We start from the raw sequence: 23,436 nt of genomic DNA, 5'->3' as shown, positions 1-23,436 counted from the left end.
AATAAGAGCATTACATTTGTGAAAGCATTGAGCATAGTAAAGAAGTAGATTGATGATATTTTACCAATTGGCTGTTGGTCCTGTCCTGTCGTCTCTCCCGCTCCATCTGCTCTTGCCTCTCCTTCCTCTTCTCCCTCTCCCACTGCTCCTCCCTCTCCCTCTCTTTGTCCTTCAGAAGTCGCAGTCTCTCCTTCAGCTCAGCCTGTTCCACGCCTTGGTGTCTGGACCTCTCGCGCTCCATCTCTAAAGCACAGCCGGTTTCCCGTTTCTGCTCCTTCAAGGTCTCCATAGCTACACGATATCGAGTGGCGGCCTCCTGCTCCTTCTGCAGCTCCATCCTCCTCGTTCGGTCCTCCTCTTCCCATTTCCTCCTACTCTGCAGTAGCTCAGCTCTAAGTTTGTCCATCTCAACTACCAGCTCCTCCCCCTGCCTTCGCTCCTGCTCGAGCTGGGCGCGCATGTCGGAGAGGAACTTCCCGTCTCTGGCGGCATCAGCCTCGTGTCTGCGGCTGAGTTCATCCACCTGCCTAGAGCTACGGTCTCTCTCTTCATCCAACTTCCTGTGAGCATTTGCGAGCTTGGAGTGAATTTCTGCTTGGCGAGATTCTGCTTCAGCCAGGAGGCGCTCAAGGCGAGTCTTGTCTTGCAAGTTGAGCTCATGTTGGTGAGCAGAAAGTTTCCGGTCATCTTCTAGCTCCTTCTGGGTGTCGTCGAGGCGTTTCTCCAGCAGCACACTGCGGGACTGATCAATCTGAAGCTCCCGTCTGAGGTTGCTGCAGGCCACCCTCTCCTGCTCCACCTGACCCTTCAGAGCCGTGACCTCTGACCTCTGCTGCTCAGAGGAAACTTGCACAGCCTGGAGATGGAAGAGGAGAGTCATCTGTCAGTTTAAAAAGGGAATGAGAGTACACTGAGTTTTAAAGAACAAACAATGTAAAGAATACAGTGATACTGTGTATTATTTTCAGTTTTTATACCGCAAGGGGCTCCACTTTGCATTTCCCCTGACCAATGTAAAGCTGCTATGAATGAAAGTCAACACTACAACCAAACATTTCAGGTACAAAGATCTTGCAGTAACCCAATTAGAAAGCTTTTTTTAATGTGAACAAACAGGAAGTGTTTGATTTTGTACCCAAAATGTAATACTGTGGAAATGTACATTATACTAAAATGACCATGTGCTGTTATAGTTGATGACCTTTCAATCTGCATTAACAACTGGCCTTCAATTGTTTGTCCTGGCTCTTGGCCATTATGTCATCATTTGAATACCAGCTTTTATATGAGAATTTACAGGACATTCAGTATGCATGTTTTAAGTCCTCGTCTTACCTCTCTCCTTTCCTCATCCTCTCTGTCCTTACGGAGACTCAGAGCTCTCTCCTGCTCCAGTTGTTGTTGAAGCTCCTGGATTCTCATCTTCTCCCGTCTCAAAGCTTCCTCACCCTCTTCCACAGCCATCCTAAAGAAAAAGAAAAGCACCTTACTTTTCACTGCTTTTTATAGTATTGCATGGTCGCATGAGTAAAAGTGTATACTAGTACCACAGATCCTTAAAACTACACAAAAGAACTGAGGAACCAGGATTCCCTAAACCAATGCGTTATAACACAAAAAACAGGATTATTTCATAATTAGGGAGGTGAGCAGTAACACATTTAAACATGCACTCACTGGTTGACATGAGCTGGATTTAATTGTAATTGAATGTTCAAAATGATGTAATCTCAATTTCAGAGATTACATAAACACTAGTATGATTGCATTCCAGTAATAAGTGCTGATTTTACAATAGATTTAAAAATATATACTGTCTATTCTGTTTTTGTATGATACGTCAACTTTTGAACGTCGTTATTTAGTGCGTGTAACATACCTGACTGACTGTATTTTGTTCTTTTGCTCTTGCTGAGTGTCATGAGCACATTTCAGTTGTTTCTGGCTCTCCTCCAGCTCAGTCCTTAGCTGGGAGTCACCCTGTCCGTCAGTTTGGAGACTATCTCTGTGCCTGTCATCTTCATCTCTGTGGTCAGTCTGAGGAAGAAAGAAGAACGTGATCAGTAAGTGAAGATATAAATGTCCTTGATTGTAAAGTCCCTTTAAAACCACAGAAACTCACTTCTGTGCGTCTCTGGGCCATTCGACAGAGCAGCTCTCGGAGAGCAATCACAGTCTCCTGTAGTGCCCTCTTCTCCTGCTGCCAGCTCATGGGGGGGTTGGAGGATGAACTGTCCCGCTGGTCCAGTGTGATGGCGCCATCTTCAGAATGATGCCCTCTCTGACTCAACGAGAAGGCTCTTAAGTCAGAGACACAAGGTTGTGTTGAGGACGTGGCACGACGTTGGGACAATGTGAGAATTCGGCAGCTTTCTTTATACACTTTCTTCAACAGAACCTGCAGAAAGACGGAGAAAGAAACAGAGTAAAAACTAGGCATATTGTGAAATCAATAGAATTACTGTTCCAAGTTCCAATAAAGCCTACCTGAAGCTCAGGCGACAGCAGGTCATCACTGTAGCTCATACTGCCTGCAGCACTATCTGTGTTAACTGTGGGGTTCATTCCTCGGCAGTGGAGATACTCAAGAAACTGAGCATCCAGCCTTTCAGTCTGTTCCAGTTCTACTCTCAGCCTCGCACCCAATTCTGAACTCACATCTGAAGCACAAGAGGAAAACAGAAAATATTCTATATTTTTCTTATTGCCAATGTACACCAAAAAAAGATTGATGCTACCAACAAGTATCGTCTATGTAGACAAAAGCCTGATACATCTAATTTCTTTGCGTCATGAAACTCCATTTTGTGCAAAAAAGAGGTAATACTCACTGCTGCCATATCCATCACTGGCCCATTCTGGTGCTGACAAGGAGGAGGTGGAGCCCAGGGGGGATGTAGGTGCCGTTAGATCAAGTTCTTCCAACTCATGCACCTAAGAAAAAGTAATTACAAAAGATTAAACAAATATGTAACCACATTTGAACCAAAGAAATGAACAAATGCCAAGTGGAAGTTTTATAACCACATACTTTATCAGTGTCCAGTGAGTCGAGCATGGAGAAGTTGTCAGATACTGACACAGAGCCTGGGGAGTGGGTACTCCGTGTGGCTGGATCTGGTGTGATGGTCCTGGAGTGAGGAGGCTCCATCAGAACCCTGGGTGAGGTCTTGACCTGGTGGAGATCCAGGCCCGTGCAGTTCAGAGCGCTGAACTCAGACAGACGAGAGCCGAGAGCAGAGACATGGAACCGTTCCGGGATTCTGTCTTCGGAGCATTCGAGTCTCCTTAAAACCTCCGGAGAGCTCAGAGAGGCTTCATGAGACACGCTCACGACATCCTCAAAAGCTCGGTGGGAAATATCTGACGGATGAAAAAAAATAAAATATGTCACTATGAGAACGTGTTACCGTTGTGAAAATATAACAGCAGTGTATGTTTGCAACACTGCTAAGTGCTCACCCTTCTGTGGGTATCCTTGCTGCTGATGAAGTGTGTCTTGCTGGTGACAGTGTTGTCTGAGCTGCTGTAGTTCTCCTTGCTGATAGGATAGTTCCTCTTCCTGTACAGCCAGGTCTTGTTGTACACCTTGAAGCTCCGCCTTCAGCCGCTGGTTATCAGTCTCCAGGTCGACTAAGACACGGTCTTTGGTCTGATAGAAATAAATAAATAACATTTAAAAAAGGCAGTCAATACAGCTTAGAATACTCAATCCAGTACCGCCACGATACAAACAGTGGATCTGTACAGAAAGAAAGATTAAGTCCCACTGCTTTACAATTTATATCTAATATTTTGTTCAGTTTTCATACCTGTCCTTCCTCATGTAGTTTCTCAGTATTCTCGGCACTCGTACTCAGAGCCTGTTTCACCGCAGTCAGCTCGGCCCTCAGAGCCTGATGCGCTGCCTTCAGTCTGGCGAGTTCAGCCTCCCTCTGTCTCAAGGCAGCATCAGCTTTAGCCAGAGTCACCTCAGCATGGGTCTGAGACAAACATTCCCATTAGCAGCCTTTTCTTAGTATTCATGAAACCCTGCATACCATATTTTAACTTCACAGCTTTTAGTTTTCCTGGAAAAACGACTGTTTACATAAGAGCAACAACTGATTTGCAATGTAAATACATATTTAACAAGTACCGCATGTACGGTGTTTCAACGCTGTTTCATTCTTTTACAAACACGGCAAGAAACCTTTAGTAGACAACAACAATGGCTACATTTGCTACAAACGACAATGAACTAATCCAAAACAGCCCAGAGAGCATTGACGTGCAGCAGCCCAACAAATGCTTTGCAGCCTCTTTTCATTTCGACTACAACTTCTCTTTACGACATCCTGCCAAGTTATAAAGGTAAAGAAATTAAACATAAAAAGCATCGGAGCTTTAAAAAAAAGAAAACAGAAAAACGCTAACATAGATTTTCCTCCAGCTTCCTCGTTTGAATGTCACTTCCTCTGTTAGTAAGAGTCTGCCGTGTCTGGAGTGACTGTGTAATGTGACGTGTTACGGCAGTTAACTATAACCAGATGTGGTTTCGCCTGCGGTTGCTAGCGTAGCTGTACGCTAGCAAAAAAAAAAAAAGCAGCAGCAAGATATTGGCTGTCTAGACTTGGGGCCTGTTGATACAGCTTAGTAGAAACTCAGACCCCCTTTAAACCTGGAGCACAGGCTGAAGAAAATGAATTGTTCTGGTTCTTATCACCTGATTAAAAAAGGCAGTCAGTGCATTTACCACATACATTTAAGTATTTATATTCGGAGACATAATTACAGTACATTCAAATAAAGTCAACTTCACTGCTGTTTATAAGTGTATGAATTATGTAAATGAACCTTTTTACGCCATCAAATTAAAAAAGGTAATGTTCTAATTTCTATATTTAATGAAAGGCCTATAATTCAATTAGGAAGTTAAAAAAAAGGTTGCAACTATGTGTATGAAATTGTATTGTACATTTGCATCTTGGATTTAGACTCACCAGCACTTCCTTTTGAGCCTCTTCTTGACTGGTTTCCTTCTCATTGAGACGACCTGTCAGGTCCTGGATACAGGCCCTCATGGAATTTCCTTCCTGCCTGAGCCTTTCAATTTCCTCCTGGAGTTGCCCCTCCCTCCTCCTCAGTGCCTCACGTTCAGCCCAAAGCTCTCCCTTCACAGTCTTGAGGGTTTTCATCTTTGTCCTTTCCATAGCAACCAGTTCCTCCATGTCCACCACCTCGGCCCTAACCTCCTGGACTTGTCTCTCAAGAGTGAGACTGGTTTCTCGAAGGACTTCTATTTCGGTTTGCATTTCCTGCTCTTTTGATTTTAGAGTCCTGATCTCTTTCACGCTCTCCTGTTCTTTCTTCTGGAGTTCCATAACAAGAGAGCTGAGGTGGACGTTCTTCTCGTGCAGTGCGCTCATCTCTTGGGCTTGAATTTGGTAACTGTCCCTCTCCACTTCAGATAGTTTCCTTGTCTCCATCTCCTCTTCTTTCTGGGCTCTGACTTCCTCCAGCTCAGCTGCTTTGACAGCAAGGACACCTTGAAGTTCATCTGCCCTCTCACGCTCAGCTGTCAGCCTCTTTCCGAACTCCTCCCCATGTCCTCTGTAATCTTCCTCCTGGGTGAGGAGCAATCGCTCCAGTCCGTCCTTCTCTGCCACCGCAGTCTCCAGCTGAGTCTGGAGGGCCTTGAGATGAGATCGAAGGGAACGAGATGAGGCAGAATGACTCAGACTGAGCTCCTGCTTCAGGCTGGTCGGTCCTCCCCTCCTCGCTTGCTCCTGGATGGTATAGTGGTCAGGTTCGGGGCTGGGAGCCGGCGAGGGGTTGATGCTGTCACCATCCTGAGAGTCACTGACTTCATGCAGGTTGGGGCCTAATGTGGCGAGTTCTGCCTGCAGTGTGCTGATGACCTCATGAAGGCGCTCCTCTTCCTCCCGTTTGTCCTGACGCACCCTCATGATTTCAGACTGAAGGTGTTCCACTTGTGAGCGCAGGTCCTCGAGCTCAGCCTCCAAAGCCTTTTTGTCAGAAAGACAAAAACAATTAATGTGACCATTACATTTTCCTCATAAAACTCTGCCACACTGTCTGCATGTCTTCTGTGTGTACGTATTCTGACCTTGTCGTCTCTGGTGTTCTCCAACTCCTGTTCCAGTTTTTGGAGCTCATTGTTGAGCTGGTCGATCTCCAGATTTTTCTCCTGGAGTAAGGCCGAGGAGAGGGTCTCTTCCTCGGTGTCCTCCATCTCACTTTGCTCCTCTTGCTCCTCCTTGAGTATGAGGAGAGCCGACACATTTTCCTGCAAGCAGAGTTGTACATACCAGTTCAATTATAAGTTATACTGTACGTTTTAAGTTAGGCTTATTTTGGGGGTCAGTTCTTGTTTATCAACTATAAATAAACAAAATCATGAAGTAAATAAATATTCTGGGGGGGGGGATTATAAATAAAATTACATACATACATACTCAATGAGAGGGTAACATGTACACTCACTGTATGTGGTGTGTATGATGTATACTTAAATGTATATTATGTGGGATTATATGTAAATAATCAATGTTCTGGGTTCCCAATGTGTGAGCATTGTTATTCATTATTTCTTATGGATATGTAAGAAACCACCAGTGACATTTTCATTAAGTATTCATCCCTTTTCCTCTATTGAAGTTCCTACTGGTTACTTAGGTAGCGAAGCCCAAAAATAAAGACATGTTGGTTTGAAAGAGTGTTTCTAGGATGTTACGGAAGGGGATATCTCCAAAATACATGAAAGTACTTTTAGGTCTATAAGGTCTCCAACAGTCAGTTTAATTGGAAAAAAATATATGTTTTTGGCAGGGGTACGCTTCCAAGTACTTATGAAGCAGCTTTAAAGATTGACGAAAATAATGAAATAGCACTGACCTTTAGGGCAGCAATCTCTTCTTGAAACTCGTTAACCTGAGCTGCATTCTGATTGGTCAGTAGCTCCAGCTGTAGTGCAAAGTGTTTTAGTTCAACCTCTTTGAGGCTCAAGTCCCTCTGCACAGTCTCCAGTTGGCCAAGCAGGACCTCGACCTACAAAGACACAACATTACTTGTTAAATATAGACAAAAGACTCAACCCAATTTTTGGTTGTGGTTAAAAATACAGAGCTTTCAAAGAAAGTGTCTTGCCCTCGTGGTGACTTTTAAAAGATCGCTCAAGTTTGCATACACATTTGTGCCAAAAGGTGGCACTGCAGCCAAATGTAGCAAACAACCACCACTCATCAGCCCAAATGATCTTAGCTACCAAACACTGGCTTTGGGTTAAAATCGTACAGACCTCTTGCTCTTTGCTCTGTAGGCTCTGTTGAGCAGTGTCCAGGGCATCGCTAAGCTCCTGAGTGGGGTCACGCGTGTTGTCATGGTAACTGTGTCTCGTCTCATCCACTTTGGATTGCAGGGCGGAGATCTGAAGCCTGTTCGACAGCTGCTGCTGCTCCAGTGCCTGCTTATCCTGACAAAAGAGAGCACATTTGTGAGAAAAAGAACTGCGGTATTAAGAGCGATTGCCAGTTCAAGTGTTCAGTCGTCTTACTTGTGTGAGCTCCTGTTCCCTCAGCTTTGCTCTTTGGAGCTCTTGCTCCAGGTGACTGACAGATCTATGACTCTCTGTGCTATTCAGCAGTGCTTGCTCTAGTTCTCGGATTCGCCCGGCTAGCTTGTCTATCTCGTCATTGCGCTCCGCAAGATCGCGCTGAGCTTGCTGATTGGCTGCAAGAATGGAGGCATGGTCATCCGTTTTGTCTTTAATGATAGCTTGTAGACTCTCCACCTGCAGAGACATAGAGGGGAGGCAACGTTTTGGATGAAAAGTTTCAAGAGTTTTAATGGAGTGAAAACTACATGAATTGGGGATAAATTAGCCATTCCGGATCTGCTGCCGCTGGCATTGAACATGGACGTTAAGCCATTCCAGAGAGCAGCGACATGGAGGTGAAAGACAAATGCAGTGCGAAACAGAAGCAAATGAATATTAACAAACAAAAATAATTAATGGGAATGAATGGAGAACAAGCACATATAAGCGGTGGAAATTAATCTACGAATGATTGCATGAAAATAATGATGTACAATACACACCATGCAAAAGAGTCAGAGGAGCTAGGAGAAGTATGCTACAGTTAGATTTCATACCTGCTGAACCAAGTCCTCAAACTACAGCAATCCGTTCAGCACAGGGATAAACACATGGCAAAAGTCAGGCTCATGACATGACAAACATCACTTCAACCCCTGCGACACATTATTTCATAATCCCATGAGCAATGCCATAGACACTCATCTCAAAAACGCATCAAACGCACACACAATGCAAATGCAATCCACTCTTTAGATAGAAACGGCATGTTGTGAGATTATGTCCAGGTGAGAACTATTACCCGTTAGATGTTACTCTATACACTCGCTAACAAATGAATGGGCCTCACCCTGTGTCCTTTGTTATCTACGCTGCCTGTCGGTCGGAGTTGGGCCTCCAGGCTTCGGATCTCCTGCTGGAAGTCGTCTCTCTCGTGTTCACGCTCCACAGCCTGCTCCTAAATGCACAGGAACAAGTGATGTGAAAGATTGTGTCGGCGACTTTAAGCAGCAACATGAGAAACGCCCTGCGACACTCTCAAAGAACACTCGAAAGTAAGTGAAACGAGAATGCAAGATCATAATTGTAAGTGTTTAGATGACTTCAAATTAAAAAAGGGGACAAATTAAATATTTAGAAAGAATTGCATGAAATAAAAAAAGGGAGATTTTAAGCTACATTTATTTAAAATTGGTAAAAACTCACTTCTATAAACTGGCGGTCATGTTTCAGCTGTTTCTCGAGTGCTTGGACTCGCTGGTTGAGGTCCTCGGTGTGGGTTTTGTGGTGCTGCTCGGTCTCCAGGCCCTTCGTTTCCTGCTCCTCCAGCTCTCTCTCCAGAACCCTGAGGCGCAGAGACAGAGAGCTGTGGTCCTTTTCTGCCTGCCGCTGCAAGTCCAGCCTATCCTGGGTTAAACGCTCCGTCTCGGCCAGTAGAGCTTGAAGAATAAAAAAATTTTTTTTTTAAAAAAGGGTACAGTTAGGGCAATTGTTTCCATGCAAATATACATAGAGGCATTTTAAAACCCGAGAAGACGTTAGGAGTTAAATACATACAACGATTACACATCCTGTGCTTTTGCTCCTGGAAAAAAAAAAATGAACTGAATGCATTCACTTTGACAGCTCTGGACAAACACATTGTGTAAGAGGTAAAAATGACACAGCACTCAAAAGGGCTTTTGCTACAAACTACTGGCAGGGGTACAAACAGCAACCTCACACAGCACTGCAAAACGTACTGCATATATTCATCCCCACCCCCTCATAACACTCTCAGACTCCACTCTGACCCACAAACCTGCGTCAGGATCTAAATTGAGCCAATGGCCTACGGAGAGAAGACACATCTGAGCACAGACATTATTATAAGTGTGTGGTCAAGCTCACTAAAGAGGTCAAGTCGTATTTTATGCAGCCAGAGACGCATGATTTGAAGCTTGCTCCGCTCACCTTTCTCCCTCTCACCCAGACCAGCGGTGAGATGCTCCTTCTGACGCAGGAGAAGTGTGTGCTCCTCACTGAGCTCCTGATGCTTCAGTCTGAGGTTGTCCAGCTTCATGGGGAGGGCCTGCATCTGGTGCAGCTTCACCTTCAGGTCCTCCAGCTCCTCCACTAGTCTTTCCTCTTGTACCTCTTTTTGCTGCAGACACTCCTCTAGAATTGCTTTCTCTGCCACATAGCCATCCAGAAGCCCTGAACACATGCAAAGTCATGAAGTTGTGAAAAGGAAAGGCTGATATTCTTTTTTTTTTTTAAAGTTCCCCGTCGAAAATGACTGGAAAAGGAAAAGCAGTGAAAATATTCAAAATAATGTACACTTGCATACACAGCATTGCTCCCAACCAGAGCCGCTTTACCTTGCCATCAGACTTTCCTTCGCAACCGGGAGATAAAGCCGTTAAATCACTCTTTAAAAGCCAAAAGACGCCATTGACAAAAACTGTATTTTCCTTCCCAAAACCCGGGAGTATACATACAAACCTACTTTAAAACATCTTAACTAATCCTTTCAGTTTTTTCAAAATGTTGCATAGCTAACACTGACTCAGCTATTGCTAGCATACACATTATTCATAACCTTATTGATTAGCTTACTTTGGTAACCTATGTCACTGTGTTTTCCATTTGAAAAAGCTGGAAAATAACAGAGAGTTGAGATGTTTAAACTTCAGTACAACTGTGAAATGTCAGCATAGGCAGGGGAACAAAGGCGTGGCAACAGTCAGTGGATCAAACTAATGCAACTTGGCACCAGAAGAGGAGTCAAGTGAGGCAGAGGAAACAAGTGCAGACTGCTCACCCTCTGCCTTGTGAAGTTCTAGCTGGAGTTTACTCTTCAGCTTCGCCTCCTGATCAAGCTGCACCAACAAGAGCTTGTGCTGCTCAATGAGCTGGGCGGAGTCCTCTCTGCCCCGAGAGAACTTTTCCTCCAGAGAAAGGTAGACATTATGAGTCTGCTCCAGCTGGAGAAGTTAGAAACTCGCGATTAGTAGAACGCAAACAATACTATAAGAAAGAAAGAGGGGCTTTGTGTGGATTGTTGAGGTATCAGGAGCTCTCTGCAGCCTTCACCTGTGTGTTGGCCTGGTTGAGCAGCTCCAGCAGAGTCTCAACAGTGCGACGCAGTCTGCTGCAGGCATTCAGAGCCGCTTCTTCTCCCCCAGGATTGAGCTGAGTATCTGTAACCAGTAGGCTCTCACAGAGCAGCTGGGTCAGCTCCATGTCTTCTGAAGACTCATCTGCAACTGAAATACCTACGAAATTAATAAGTCAAAATTAATCATTGCATTAATGAAAAATAAAATAAAGTGTGTATATATATATATATATATATATATATATATATATCTTTTTTTTTTTTTTTAAAGAGCATAACATAAAGCAGGAGTATTCAACTAATGTTCAGCGAGGTCCAGTTTGAGAAAATGTCCTCATGCAAAAATCCATAACATCACATTAATGTCTAAATTGCGCTATGATTTAGTCCCATATGTATTGAAGAAGACAAGCAGTTCTTTCAACGTCTGTGGTCAACAACTGACTGTCAAATCAAATAAAGAACATTATTTATTATCAGTTTTCAAATTAAACTAGATGAATTATAAATACTCCAATAAACAAAATATTCTCATTTCAAATACAATAAGGGCTTGATTTAAAAATGGAGAAAAAAAACAAACATTACAGAACGGTTTTGAAAAACTTCATTTTACAAAAATAAATTAAAACAAAATCGTCTTTGCCCTGTCGCTTTAAATTCAGTTCATTCAGCTGTCTAGTGATGTCAACCAAAAATGCCACGATATTATATTATTCTCTTGCAGGGACGAAATCTGTTATTAAAACCATACGCATATTTTATTGGCCGAGTAGCATCACGTGATGCGATTTACAATGCGTGTAATTGGTCAGTGTGTTTCCTGGACCGATAAACGGGTACCGTAAAGGCTGGAAAAGCTGCGGCGGTTTCAAATATAAGTGCCGTGTCAACATTTAATAATGATCAATTGGTTATAGGTCCAGGGAACAGATACAACGGTGTCTGGGTCCGGACCGCGGTCCACCTGTTAGTGACCCCTGACATAAAGCATTGGATGCAATGCAACTTCAGAATACATGAAATGCCAACAAACCTGCTTCTTTGTTCCCTGTTGAGCTCCTCTGAGGGGTCACCTGCTCAGATGTTTTGGCTCTGGCACTGATCTTCTGTCCAATCAGGTCTTCTGTTAGAATGGTGCTGCGAATCATCTCAATCAGCACCTTCCTCAGTTTTTCATTGGCCTGGTGCAGTTTACGTCTGGGGAAACAAAAGTGACACGTCTAATTATTTGCTACATTTAAGAATAGTCAAAACATATTCTCACAATATTAGAATTTTAAGTACAAATAAATAAATAAGTCAAACTAAATAAAAATGTAAATTTTATGCCGCAAAGTCCCACAGTAGTACCAGCTTGACTTGTTTTCACTAAACATACTTTGGGTGAAGGGCACACTGCATCTGTAGTAATCTCTATAGTCCATTGCAATTAGCTTGTCAGCTCATAAATGTAACAGAAAACCTACAAGTCAGTTATATTAACCAATGGCTGGTCTTCTCACCATTAAATATAACATGTACCCAGCAGTAAACATGGAACAATGTCCACAACAGCACTTACCTTTCCACTTTAGCGGTCTGCAAGTCATCAGTGAGCATGTGTAGAAGGTTGCCTCCCTCCTGACTCTCTCGCTCCCTTCGTTGGAGGAGAGAGTCCAAAGTCTCCATCTCTGCCCGCTTCCCTTCCAACTCCCCCTGCAGACAGCCAACTTCTGCTCGCAGCTGAAAAAAAAAAGGACAGAGATAGCCGTTAATTCTACCAACACTTAAGACACACCAATTAACTATGACTTGAAGGAGCACAATGAGAGGCTGACACAATAAATCGACTCCCAAATTACAGAAAGCGAAACTGTTTAACTGAACACTGGCTTACGGAGTCCGTTCGTTCAAAGCATCACATACTTTCTGAAACGAGAGAAATAACAAAATCACATGATCACCAACAAAGGCTCAGTGCCAAGAGCATGAAAAAAGCAGAAGGCAAGCTCTGCATTTAAAAGGAAATCAAAACCAGATGTTGATCGTCAGAGAAATCCAGAGGAAAACCACCAGAACTACATTCAATACACCCGCTATGAGACACAAATAAAACACAATCCTCCTCCATTAAAACCAGCCTATAGCCTGCACCACACACACACACACACACACGCACAGTTGGCAGAAGTCGTCTGGTGAAGCCCCAAGTCAGTGTGATTGAGACAAGCAAAACTTAATTAACCCCTTTTCATCCAGGTCTCTGTAGTCAGTTTCTCTTACCCCTCGTTCCTCGACCCCTTCAATCTCTCCCTCTCCTTTCACCATGTCTTCCCTCTCGTTTTCCCTCCCGTCAAACACTTCTCATGCAACCACCTGCCTCAACCAAACAATGTTGTTTCCCTGACAACAGCACCCTCCCAACCTCTCTTAAGCTTCTCTTTGCTAACCTCATGTGTGTGTGTGTGTGTCTCACTATCAAGAGCCGAGCCGGAAGGTGCCATGGAAACAAAAACACACGCACGCCACATTATTGCTGATTGTGCCAACATAATCTATAAAGGATGTGGTATAGGGAAGTATGTGATAGGTAGTATGAAAACAAACAAGTCACGATTCAAAACCACAAACAGTCTTTTGAAAAAATAAATGTCAGCTTTGCGGGGTATAGCTACTACCTTATTAGTAACCAAGGCGATAGTAATCGATTAGTTAAAAGTTCCAGTATGTTTCACATCTCCACAACAACCAACCATCCATCCATCCATCCATTTTCAATACCGCTTATCCTCATTAGGGTCGCGGGGGCGCTGGAGCCTATCCCAGCTGACATAGGGCGAAGGCAGGGGACACCCTGGACAGGCCGCCAGTCCATCGAGGGCACATGTAGGGACATACAACCATTCACTCTCACATTCACACCTAACAACCAACCAACAAATAAATAAAACATTGCTTCAATGAGGCAGAATATCGCATAAGAATGAATGTTGCCATCCATCCATCAAAGGTTTCTTTGTACAAAAATGTCAGTAAATACATTTCCTGCAGGACCACCACACAGACCAGATTAGAGCGGTGTTTCAATGATATAATCTTTTTGACAAGATGTAATCTCATGCGAGGAAAATCTACCCTCTGGGATGGATGCCATTTTGTGTTTACATTTTCCAAGTCCCCATAACTTCTATTTCATTTCATTCATGTTGTCCTTTGAGCCTCAACACCCATGATGCAATACAATGTTCTTATTTGCACAAAGAACATATAGTAAAACCTATAAAAACACTAGACTAGGTAGGGAATGTATGTGTGCGTCAAGTACCTGGGACACCACAGCGTCGAGTTGCTGCAGCTGGACAGTGAGCTGGCTCATTTTGTCCGTGTAGCTCTGCTCCTTCTCCTCTTGTTCAGATGTGAAGCTCCGCTTCAGGTCCTCAAGCTCCGCCTCCTTCTGTTCTTCAAATTCAGTCTTCAAACAAAGCAGTGATGTTGGTACATCAATTAAAAGATGCTGATCACCATCCAAAAAAAAATACAGTTTAACGTTGCCTCATTTGTTCCTCATCTAAAGAGATCCCCGGCCATGTCTCACTGGCTTATGGCTGACTACTACTGGCTTGGACATTTCAGATGGTCAAATGCCAAATGTCTGAAAAAAAAAAATTACCTTCAGCCTTAAAACCTTCTGCATCAGAGGATAAAAAGCTTAGATCCATCCCATTTAGCCACTGTAGATTGCAGTAACACAAACACACCCACAGCCCAGCACACAGATTCAGAGAGACAGACGGACAAGAACACTTCTACATATATGATGGTGGGATTATGTGGAAACTGGGTTTGAATAAAGCTCCAGTGGGACAGAGTCCAACCAAGAGCTATGGAATGAACTGGTGCAGCTGGAGCTTAGAGGGCAATGCCACACACACACACACACACACACACAGCTCTCCATAATCCAGCGATATTACATCATTTTGTTTTAAACGGGCACTCAGAGTCAAATAACTACACGACAGATACCCTTTTTTTTTTGTACACATAAAATGAATTATATGTAGGCAACATGGCTTCTGAAAAGATGTTCAAATAAGGAAGCTTCGAAGCTATCCACAGTCATCTTTTTCCTTATCGCTCCGAGGCATCTCCTCTTTTACCTTCAGTTGATTAATCCTGTCCTGCAGTCTCTCCTCTGATTGGGCTTTGAGGAGCTCCACCTCTTCTAGGAAGTGCTGACGTTGCCTTAATGACTCCTCTTCCAGCTCCCTGCGACATGCATCCAATTCCCGCGCAGAGACAGCCCTCAACTCCTAGAGTGGTCACATGTCATGGGTTTGTTTATTACCACAATATGTAGTTGGGTCAGATGTTCAGATTCATAGTGCTTCTCAAAAAAATAAACTCAATAAATACTGCGCCTCACACAAATACACCATCATGGAAGATGAACAATAATTCTGTATCATCTCTTCTTTAATGGGCTGCAAGGGCCACGGAGACAAGAACTCTACTGACAACCATTAAAAGCAACTCGCCAGGCAGCGCACTGGAAGTCAACTCCCGCTGTATAAAAAAGACAAATTAAAAACACACAAAGAGGTAGCGTGAGGCTCCCTCATGCTTGACACACACACACACACCTGTAGCCGGAGCTGTTGCTGTGCAATGAGTTGCTCTTTCTCAGCAGTGTAGGTATGAGAGAGCTCTTGAAGAGCAGAGCCGTGTTGTTGCTCGAGTTCCAAAACCTGAGAAAAGTGCACCGAATGCATAGAACATTAAAACGTGGAGATTTTTACATCACTGATAACAAAGAATGTGATGAAATGATTTCGGAATCGAATTGCAATGCAATAGAAAACAAAAAACAGGTTATCTCCAAAATTCACTTTCAAAAGCTTTCGAGAAGATTGATTGATTAGATTAAATAATATTTGCAATATAACATACGACAAAAGATTATATTTTGTATTATTACATTTCAGGAAATACCCTTTCAAGTTAGGAATGACGGCAAATCTGACATAATGGTGCATTCGTGCGCTGTAGTATGTGATGTTACTATCCACCACAATTATGCTCTCAATCAGCAGGAATATTTTTTTTGCTGCGGCTAGATAATGAATAAAAAAAAAGACATTGAATTTTTGGATCCGATCAGTTCAAATTAAATTTAAATAATCAAAATGTCTTATTAATGTCAAACTAGTGTCGAGATGATTGGGTGAATACCTGCTTCTTAAGAGTCTCCAGGGCTTTGCAGTGTTCAGTATCTAAAGCCTCTTTTTGGGCCACCAGCTCAGTCTGGAAGAACAAATTGTGAAAAAAAGATACATTTAAAAGCTGTAGAATTGTATTTCTGCTCAATGATTGAATACTAGTTTATTTGATGACTATACACCACCAACCAATCTTTACTTCTCACCTTGTGAACGTGGCTGAGCTCTACCGCCATGGCACTAAACTTCTCTATGTGCACCTGAGACAGCTCTCTTCTCAGTTCCTCCCTGATTGACAGCTGCTCTGCATGATGGCGCTCCATTATCTGCTTATGTTGCGACTTCTGGAGATTCAGGTCTCGAAGATGTCTCTCTTCCAGTTGCACCATTTCATCACGCAGTGTCTGATTTAAAAAAAATGAAAGTAAAAAAAAAAATTTAAAAAAGGTATTCAAAAGTACTTCTAAATCCTAAACATAAGGTTTGCCATTACAGATTATGTGTCCTTACTTGCACTTCCTTCAGGTACGTGGCCTCCAAAGTATCCATATTACCCAGCATCCTCTTTTCCAGTTCATCCCTCTCTTCCTGGTGTTTGCGAGTCAACTCTGCTTCCAGCGCCTCCAGCTGAGCCTGATTGGTCTCCTGAAAAACAGCCTCCAGACTTTCAAGGTCTGCCTCTCGTTTGAAATCGAGGGCCGCTGCCAAGGAGACAAGCTCCGCTTTGTGTTTGGATTCAAGTTCAACGGCCGTAGCTGCAAGCTGATCTCTGTGACTGGCAGCGCAAGAGTCTTGTTGTGCTTTGTGTTTGGCATCCAGTGCGTCCGTCTCTTGGGAGTGTTCGCTCAGAAGTGTTGCTCTCTCTTGTTCCAGCTCAGTTTGATGCATTTTCTTTAGCGCTGCCAGAGAGATTTCAGATTTTTGGGCTAAATTCTGTTCCAATGCTGCTTTTTCCTCTTGGAACCTGAACACAAAAAAAATGTTATAAAAACAAAAAAGAGCCCAAATTGATGATGCAGAACATTCAGTTTTCAGTCCATAATTGCAGACCTGAAGCTGAAATGTTGGCATATACAATACATGTCACACCTGTTAAAAAGGGGACTGTACATTTATATATAGTTTTTCATTTACACTTCTGAAACAATTATCCCTGAAAACTTCAATACCAAACCAATACAAACATGACTTGTGTGAAGGGGTCAAACCACTGACCTCGAGCTACAATCAAGACTTAAGGATCTTGAGCCTCCATAGAGCTCACCTTTCTTGGGCTTGGCGTAGAAGCTCTTCACCTTGCTCCTGGAGGAGAGCAGTAAGCTCCTTGATTTCTGTAGCCATGCAGCCCTTTTCCCTTTGTAGCTCACCGTCATACTGGGCCTCCAGTCTCTGACGCACCATCAGGACCTGTGGGCCTAAAAAAACAGACAAAAACACACGGTTAGACGCTAATGGAGAACCACTACTTCTCACGGGAAGCTATAATGAGCCGAGAGTCTGAGTCTTCTAAAAAGATCTTACTCTCATCATTGTCCAGTGCCGTCTGTAGAGACTTCAGCTTCTGCGTCTCCTCCTGAAGTTCTTTTTCCAGGCGTGACCTCTCCTTCTCTGTCTCTCTGTGAAGTGTGGACTTCAGAGCAGCGAGCTCAGCGTCATGCTTCTCTTGGAGCTCTTCTCTCAGCCTCTTCATCTCGTCCTGCACATGCACCTTCTCCTGTTCCAGAGCGTCCTCGAGATGAACGAGCTCCCCAGCAAACTCTTGTTTCAGCTGTAGGAGTTGACAGGAACATATACATCAGTAACACGGTTTTGAAAATCCCACATTGTATCAATATACATGTGCTTCTGTATAACCGTCAGTATACGAGTGTGTACCTTTTGTGTGTTCCTTTGCATTTCTGCATCATGTTGTTTCGTCAAGGCAGACAGTCTGTTCTCCAGAGTGTGGATGATGGTCAGCCTGGTCTGAAGCTCCTCAGTGTGACACCACATCCTCTGTTCTACCTCCACCTAATTAAAATAAACCCAATATTGCATTATATGGACCATTACACGTCATTTATTGTATCGATTATCTGATCATCTTTTCTCAACTCTCACCTCGACCTGAAGTGCTGCCTCCAAACGAACTCTGGTAAGCTCTGCGACAAGAACATTTGAGGAGTCATTACATGACTTTAAAAACTTTTCAATACCGTGTGTGTGTGTGTGTGTGTGTGTGTGTGTGTGTAGTACCTTGTAAATGACGGTCAGAAAGTTTGGCTCTGATTTGCTCCAGCTCCAGGGCATGACGAGACCTCTTCTCCTGCAGCTCCTCGTAGTAGCGGTCAGTGAGGTCTGAGCGCACCTGATGCACGAGTAATGATGTAAAAACAAATAAACGAGAGAGTAAAAGGGCAATTATTCACCAACAGAACTGCTTGTAGGAAGGCCAACAAGTTTTGGAAACCCCCTCTGGCCATATCTCTCGGATGTTGGAAAGGGGCAGGGGTGTCCGACCATTGTTGTCACAAATCGACACCCACTTCACGGCATGGCTAGTCAGCTGGGCAAAGTGCAGCTTTAAAATGTCTCGCTCTCAAGCGCGAGACATTAAAAACTACGATGACCACAGTTCACTTTGCCTTGTGTGCCAATAACCTCTCTCATTTTAGCTTTGTATTCCGTTTTTATGTAAATAGAGGCATTAAAGTTCAAAGGAATGAGTTTGTGTCTGACCTGTCGCAGCTCTTCCTTCAAGGAAAGAGACATAGAAGATTGTAGCTCCAAAGTGTGTTTCTCCACCAGCTGAAGGTGCAAACAATCAAGCGCTTCCTGAGTTCGAAATAACATTCAGTTACCTTGTGATCAAGATCACAAAACAAATGCAGCCAAAAATGTGCAGAAAAATGCAACATCAAAACATTTCAAAGTGCTCAATACCACACATTTATCTAGCTACAGAAGGTGTTCAAAACATCTACAATTCATTTCCTCACTTAGTATGTACATACCTTGTGTTTCTCCAGTTTGAAGCCAGTATCAGAAAGCACATGATCGCTTTCCTCTTCAGCTTGGCCTTGAGATATGGAACTGAAACGAGAGCCCAATGTACCATCATTTAAAAAAAGGTAATCCAAGTTTGCATGCATATGGTATTATACACTGATCTACTGGCCTACCTGTCATCTGCTGTTTTAAGCACGGATTCTTCCAAGGCACTTTCGACCAGCCTCAGCTGAAGCAAAGCAATTTCTTCTCTATAGCTCTCCTCTGTTACCTGCAATCTCTGCTCAAAGTACCTAAAAGGAGGATGAAGAGTGTAGAATTTGCAAGGGGTCAGTTAAAAAAAAAAGGTAAGAATAATTGATAAATGTTGTAGACTGTGGCCAGAACACAAACCATAGAAGGAATAAACCACCACAGTTTTAATAGCAGTTGTTCTGAAGCTTCACATTTCAAACCTGGACAGGCCGGTAGGCAATTATTTTTGTAGACTGTGTGCCTACGTGCCAGTTTGTGCTCTCATACCTCCTCAGGCTTTCCAGCTCAGCCTCATTGTGCTCTTTAATTTCCCGTTTCTGTTCATTAAACTCGGTCTTCAGGCGCTCAATGTCATCGACGCGAGATGAGCGAGCGAGCAGCTGCTCCTTCAGCTCTGTGAGAAAATAAGGTTTGACAACAGAGACAGAAAAAGGTAAGTGCACGGCAACGGAAATTACAAACATGCAGTCAAGTTCTATTTTCCTCTGTGTGTCATTCCACATCACAGACAACAGCCATTGCCAGCAGCCAGAAACATGTTTTCTACAACTTGTCCAAGGAACATTTTGAATATTTTAATTGAGAGTATTTAAAATACATGCAGTAGATTAAAATACAGCATTGTCAAGCAGATGTCAGGCTGTATAAATCTCACCTCCCAACTCTTGGCGGCTTGCCCTCATGCTCTCCAGCTGGGCCCACAGCTGACCTACTTCTTGTTCAGACCTCTCTTTTAGCGAGGTCTTCTCCTCTCGAAGGTGCAAAACCTAGTTTACAAAGAGAACTCGTTGTTACAAGATGCGTTTCCTTTAAAAAAAAAAAAAAATGTTTAAAGCTACATTTTTTAAATGCTTCACGCACAGCTGTAATCGGCCGGGAAACAGAGTAGAAGAAGCAGAGGTAGCAAACCGGAAACAAAGCAAGTCGCCTTGGCCGATCCACGAGAGGAAAATAAGTCTTCAGGAATTCCATTGGACAAGTTTTAATTGATTCTTGTGAGCTAGCCGAACTAATGTGTTTGAGTGAACTCACCTCGAGGTGCAGTTGCCGTTTCTTTTCCTCTAGGTGGAGTGCTTGCTGCTCTTTGTCCTTCAGCACTGCCTCATGACTATAAACCAACTGCTCCACAGCACCTAAGCAACCAAAACCAGTGAGCAAAACATACATTTTATATAAAGTAGAAAACAAAAACACATGGAACCGTGTAACCCATAGTGTAACCCACGGACCATGAGTCTGAAATATTAGTCTGCATATTTTTACAAAACTCTATTATTGGCAAATAGAAATGAAGTTGTCTTAAAAATCCTGACTGCCATCAGCCAGTCAGAAGGATAGTCTATATAACCATGTGTATTTACATGCAGAAGATAGATTAAAACACTGTTTTCATTATTAAAATAATTAATTTAGATTTGGTAGTCTTAGTGAAAGTAAGCACTGGGGAGGGGAGGCAACTCACGGGCAGCAGCATCTCTGTCAGCCCAGGCTTGTTTCAGCTCCTCCTCCAGTTTCTGGTTCTGCTCCTTACTGGAGGCCTGGAGTTCCTGGAACCTGGCCCATGAATCCCGCAGCTCTGTCTGGGTCTGGGACGAAGCAGTCTGGGCTTCAGTTAGAGCTTTGTTGGTCTGGGTGAGGGAGGCACGGGTGCTGGCGAGCTCTGACAGGGTGGCAGTAAGGCTGCTCTGGGTCTCTGAGAGAGACGTCTGGAGGCTCGACTCGGCTTCCTTATCCCACTGTGACCGTAGCACCTGATGACCAAGATAAATTAAATATGGTAACTCTTCCAAAATATGCTCAATAATTAAAAAAAGGCAGTACAGATGTTTAAATAGCTTTCAAATCACAGTAATCAAATGACCTGTATCTCTTTGGCCTGCTCTTCCTCCATGGCAGCTCTCTCCTGGGCAACACGAGTCTCCCACTGCTGCTTTAACTCATCTGAACATATACAACGCAAATGAAAAGATTCACCCACGTCAAAGGATTTGAGGGTTACATCTGTTCTTGTGCTCTACTTTGCCGCAAACATGTTTCTAAAGAATAAGGGGCGACTCACCCACATCCATAATGGCACACATGTTAAGTGCACCTACAGGCACTCGTAATAAAAATAACACCGACTGAACAACTGAAACTCACTCATGACTTTTTGGTGCAGCCCACACAGTCCCTCCTGCTGCTCCTGGTTCTGTCGTCTGATCTGGTCCAGTTCTATCCGATGCCGAGCCTGCAGAAGTGCACTTTCCTGGGCAAAGGACTCCCTCATGGAGGTCTGGACCTTGGTGAGAGACGACTCCTGCTCCAGCTGGGACATGTGGACGTTGGTTAGACTCAGACGCAAGGCTTCAAGCTCGCTGTTCTTTTGGACCTAAAGGTAATGAAAAGTATAACGTTAAAGTAATAATAATAAAAAAGATATATAAAGTTTGTGGTACGGTTTTCTGCTTTTTGAGTCTAGTAGTGACTGTGTGTTTGAGTAAGACTTAAATGTTAATATATCAAAAAAGACAACTGACACAGTTACGCCCTGATGCCAATTTAGTAAAAATCTAATTAAATTCCTACACCCCTAAAGTCATTCAAAGTGACAAAAAGTAACTTGACTATGAGGAAAACCGCTAAGGAGACAGCTATACGCAATAGCTGAAGAGGTTTTGTGCCGTGTGCACACAGTAGATTGTAATATACCTGTGCCTGCTGCAGTTCAGCCTGGTGGGCGGCCTCCATGTTCTCCCTCTGCTCCAAGGACATCTCCATCTTCAAGTGACTAAGCTCCTCATTGTGTTTGGCAGTCAGCTCTGAAACCATTCTCTCGTGCTCACGTTCAGTCACCTGCGGAAAGACCGAATGGTAAAAGTGATACATTGAAAATGATATCCAACATAATGTAAAACGTTAAATAACTTAGATAGTCCACTGTAGTACGTCTTGCTGTGTTCAGACTTATCAATTCTGATACCTGTTTGATGAGGCTGATCTGTCCCTTTTGTTCTTCCTCCATAATAGACTGCCGCTTCAGCAGTTCTGACTGCAGATGATTGTTGGACTCTGAAATCTAAGAATGTATGGAGAAAACCATGTCAAAGAAATTACAAGACCAAAAGGCAATCACACAAAGAATTACTAATCCTGCAAAGTCCTATTTTTAGTTTATATTTAATGATGATGAATCTGTATCCCGTTAAACGCAATACTTAGATTTTTCCCTCCATGGTAGCTCATCAGAATTTTTTTTTTAATCCTTTCTTACAATGCTGAAGAAAAAGATATTGAAATATTCTGCTAACTAAGCGACAATGAATATATAAATATTGTCAATGTGGCCTTCAGCATCACAAAATAGAATGTTTAATGTTATGCAGCATGTAATATACAGTCTACATAAATATATAATACACATAAAAATAACTAAAGAGAAGCAATTGGGTGGCTGTAAGGAGGTTTATAAATCCCACCTCTTGTTGATGTTTCTCCTTCATATCTTCCATCTCCTGTTGGTGAGATGTCTTGAGCCTTTCTGTAGCCTCCTCAACCGCCATGAGCTGCTTCTCCAGGAGAGCCTTCACCTCCTCCTGCCTCTCCCTCCTCTGTTCCTCCAGGTGTTGCCTCACATCGAGAAGGTCTTTGTCCTTCTCCTGTCTCTCTTCCTCCCATTTCTCCTTCTCTTCAACCAACTGTAAAACATATTTGTCCATCATTTGAGTCTCTTGACAGTAGTTCTAACATAGCTAAATAAATCAACCGTTATTGCATCACATTTCTTACCTCAACATCCTTTGCTTTTAGCATTTTCTCAAACTGTTCCAGCTCCTCCTCTAAGACTTGTTCCATTTTCTTAATCCGGTCATCCATCTCCTCCTCTTTTCTCATGTGCTCCTCCCTCTCCTGCGCTGCCTGGGCGTGGGCCTCCTCCAGGTTGGCCAGGTTTTGTCTCAAACACGTGATCTGAGACTCCAGTTCATGCTTCTCTTTCTCAGCACTGTCCAGACGGTCCTGTCTCTTCTCCAGCTCGTCCCGCAATCTTTCCACTTCCGTTTGAATATTTACAAACTGTGCACGAGTCGTTTCGAGCTCCTTTAATGTTTCGTTCAGCTTCACAGTACTTTGACCTAATAAGGCTGGAATGGTTTTGTGCGTTGTTTTTGTCATCTCCAGCTCCGACATGAGAAGTTCACATTGAGCCTTAGGAAAAGGAAGAAAGGGAATTTGATTGAGCTTTTGTACATTATAGTAATGTTTATCAATTCCTTGCTTCCACCCTTTGAAACCTTGAAGCACAAACAAATTACTGC

General features: G+C 43.3%; 1 protein-coding gene across 8 annotated transcripts in view; it reads right to left on the bottom strand.

Annotated features, from left to right (window-relative positions):
- The window catches only part of pcnt (pericentrin), a 35,000-nt gene that overhangs the window by 4,096 nt on the left and 7,468 nt on the right, over positions 1-23,436 (bottom strand). For 3 of the 8 annotated variants that reach the window (XM_034525698.1, XM_034525693.1, XM_034525694.1), the window contains 46 exons: positions 22,910-23,326; positions 22,600-22,818; positions 22,104-22,199; positions 21,833-21,976; positions 21,284-21,512; positions 21,003-21,082; positions 20,604-20,892; positions 20,174-20,274; positions 19,797-19,908; positions 19,409-19,535; positions 19,060-19,179; positions 18,892-18,970; positions 18,617-18,712; positions 18,134-18,245; positions 17,999-18,039; positions 17,774-17,908; positions 17,420-17,675; positions 17,163-17,313; positions 16,409-16,862; positions 16,105-16,302; positions 15,912-15,983; positions 15,323-15,427; positions 14,840-14,992; positions 14,005-14,151; positions 12,262-12,422; positions 11,734-11,897; positions 10,673-10,854; positions 10,401-10,563; positions 9,551-9,793; positions 8,804-9,036; positions 8,448-8,555; positions 8,155-8,175; positions 7,556-7,792; positions 7,301-7,474; positions 6,898-7,050; positions 6,110-6,289; positions 4,983-6,008; positions 3,813-3,983; positions 3,463-3,652; positions 3,032-3,363; positions 2,832-2,934; positions 2,488-2,660; positions 2,123-2,398; positions 1,880-2,037; positions 1,336-1,465; positions 65-880 (listed from right to left, as the gene is read on the bottom strand). In XM_034525698.1, the coding sequence (XP_034381589.1) occupies positions 65-880; positions 1,336-1,465; positions 1,880-2,037; positions 2,123-2,398; positions 2,488-2,660; positions 2,832-2,934; positions 3,032-3,363; positions 3,463-3,652; positions 3,813-3,983; positions 4,983-6,008; positions 6,110-6,289; positions 6,898-7,050; positions 7,301-7,474; positions 7,556-7,792; positions 8,155-8,175; positions 8,448-8,555; positions 8,804-9,036; positions 9,551-9,793; positions 10,401-10,563; positions 10,673-10,854; positions 11,734-11,897; positions 12,262-12,422; positions 14,005-14,151; positions 14,840-14,992; positions 15,323-15,427; positions 15,912-15,983; positions 16,105-16,302; positions 16,409-16,862; positions 17,163-17,313; positions 17,420-17,675; positions 17,774-17,908; positions 17,999-18,039; positions 18,134-18,245; positions 18,617-18,712; positions 18,892-18,970; positions 19,060-19,179; positions 19,409-19,535; positions 19,797-19,908; positions 20,174-20,274; positions 20,604-20,892; positions 21,003-21,082; positions 21,284-21,512; positions 21,833-21,976; positions 22,104-22,199; positions 22,600-22,818; positions 22,910-23,326 (9,327 nt within the window). The remainder of the gene's footprint in view (positions 1-64; positions 881-1,335; positions 1,466-1,879; positions 2,038-2,122; positions 2,399-2,487; positions 2,661-2,831; positions 2,935-3,031; positions 3,364-3,462; positions 3,653-3,812; positions 3,984-4,982; positions 6,009-6,109; positions 6,290-6,897; positions 7,051-7,300; positions 7,475-7,555; positions 7,793-8,154; positions 8,176-8,447; positions 8,556-8,803; positions 9,037-9,550; positions 9,794-10,400; positions 10,564-10,672; positions 10,855-11,733; positions 11,898-12,261; positions 12,423-14,004; positions 14,152-14,839; positions 14,993-15,322; positions 15,428-15,911; positions 15,984-16,104; positions 16,303-16,408; positions 16,863-17,162; positions 17,314-17,419; positions 17,676-17,773; positions 17,909-17,998; positions 18,040-18,133; positions 18,246-18,616; positions 18,713-18,891; positions 18,971-19,059; positions 19,180-19,408; positions 19,536-19,796; positions 19,909-20,173; positions 20,275-20,603; positions 20,893-21,002; positions 21,083-21,283; positions 21,513-21,832; positions 21,977-22,103; positions 22,200-22,599; positions 22,819-22,909; positions 23,327-23,436) is intronic. The other 5 variants (XM_034525700.1, XM_034525696.1, XM_034525699.1 and 2 more) reach the window with 4 other exon arrangements.

This window comes from Cyclopterus lumpus, chromosome 22, assembly GCF_009769545.1.
Source record: "Cyclopterus lumpus isolate fCycLum1 chromosome 22, fCycLum1.pri, whole genome shotgun sequence".
Classification (NCBI taxonomy): domain Eukaryota; kingdom Metazoa; phylum Chordata; class Actinopteri; order Perciformes; family Cyclopteridae; genus Cyclopterus; species Cyclopterus lumpus.
The sequence above is the reverse complement of the archived record's forward strand: the minus strand, read 5'-3'. Positions and strand labels throughout refer to the sequence as shown.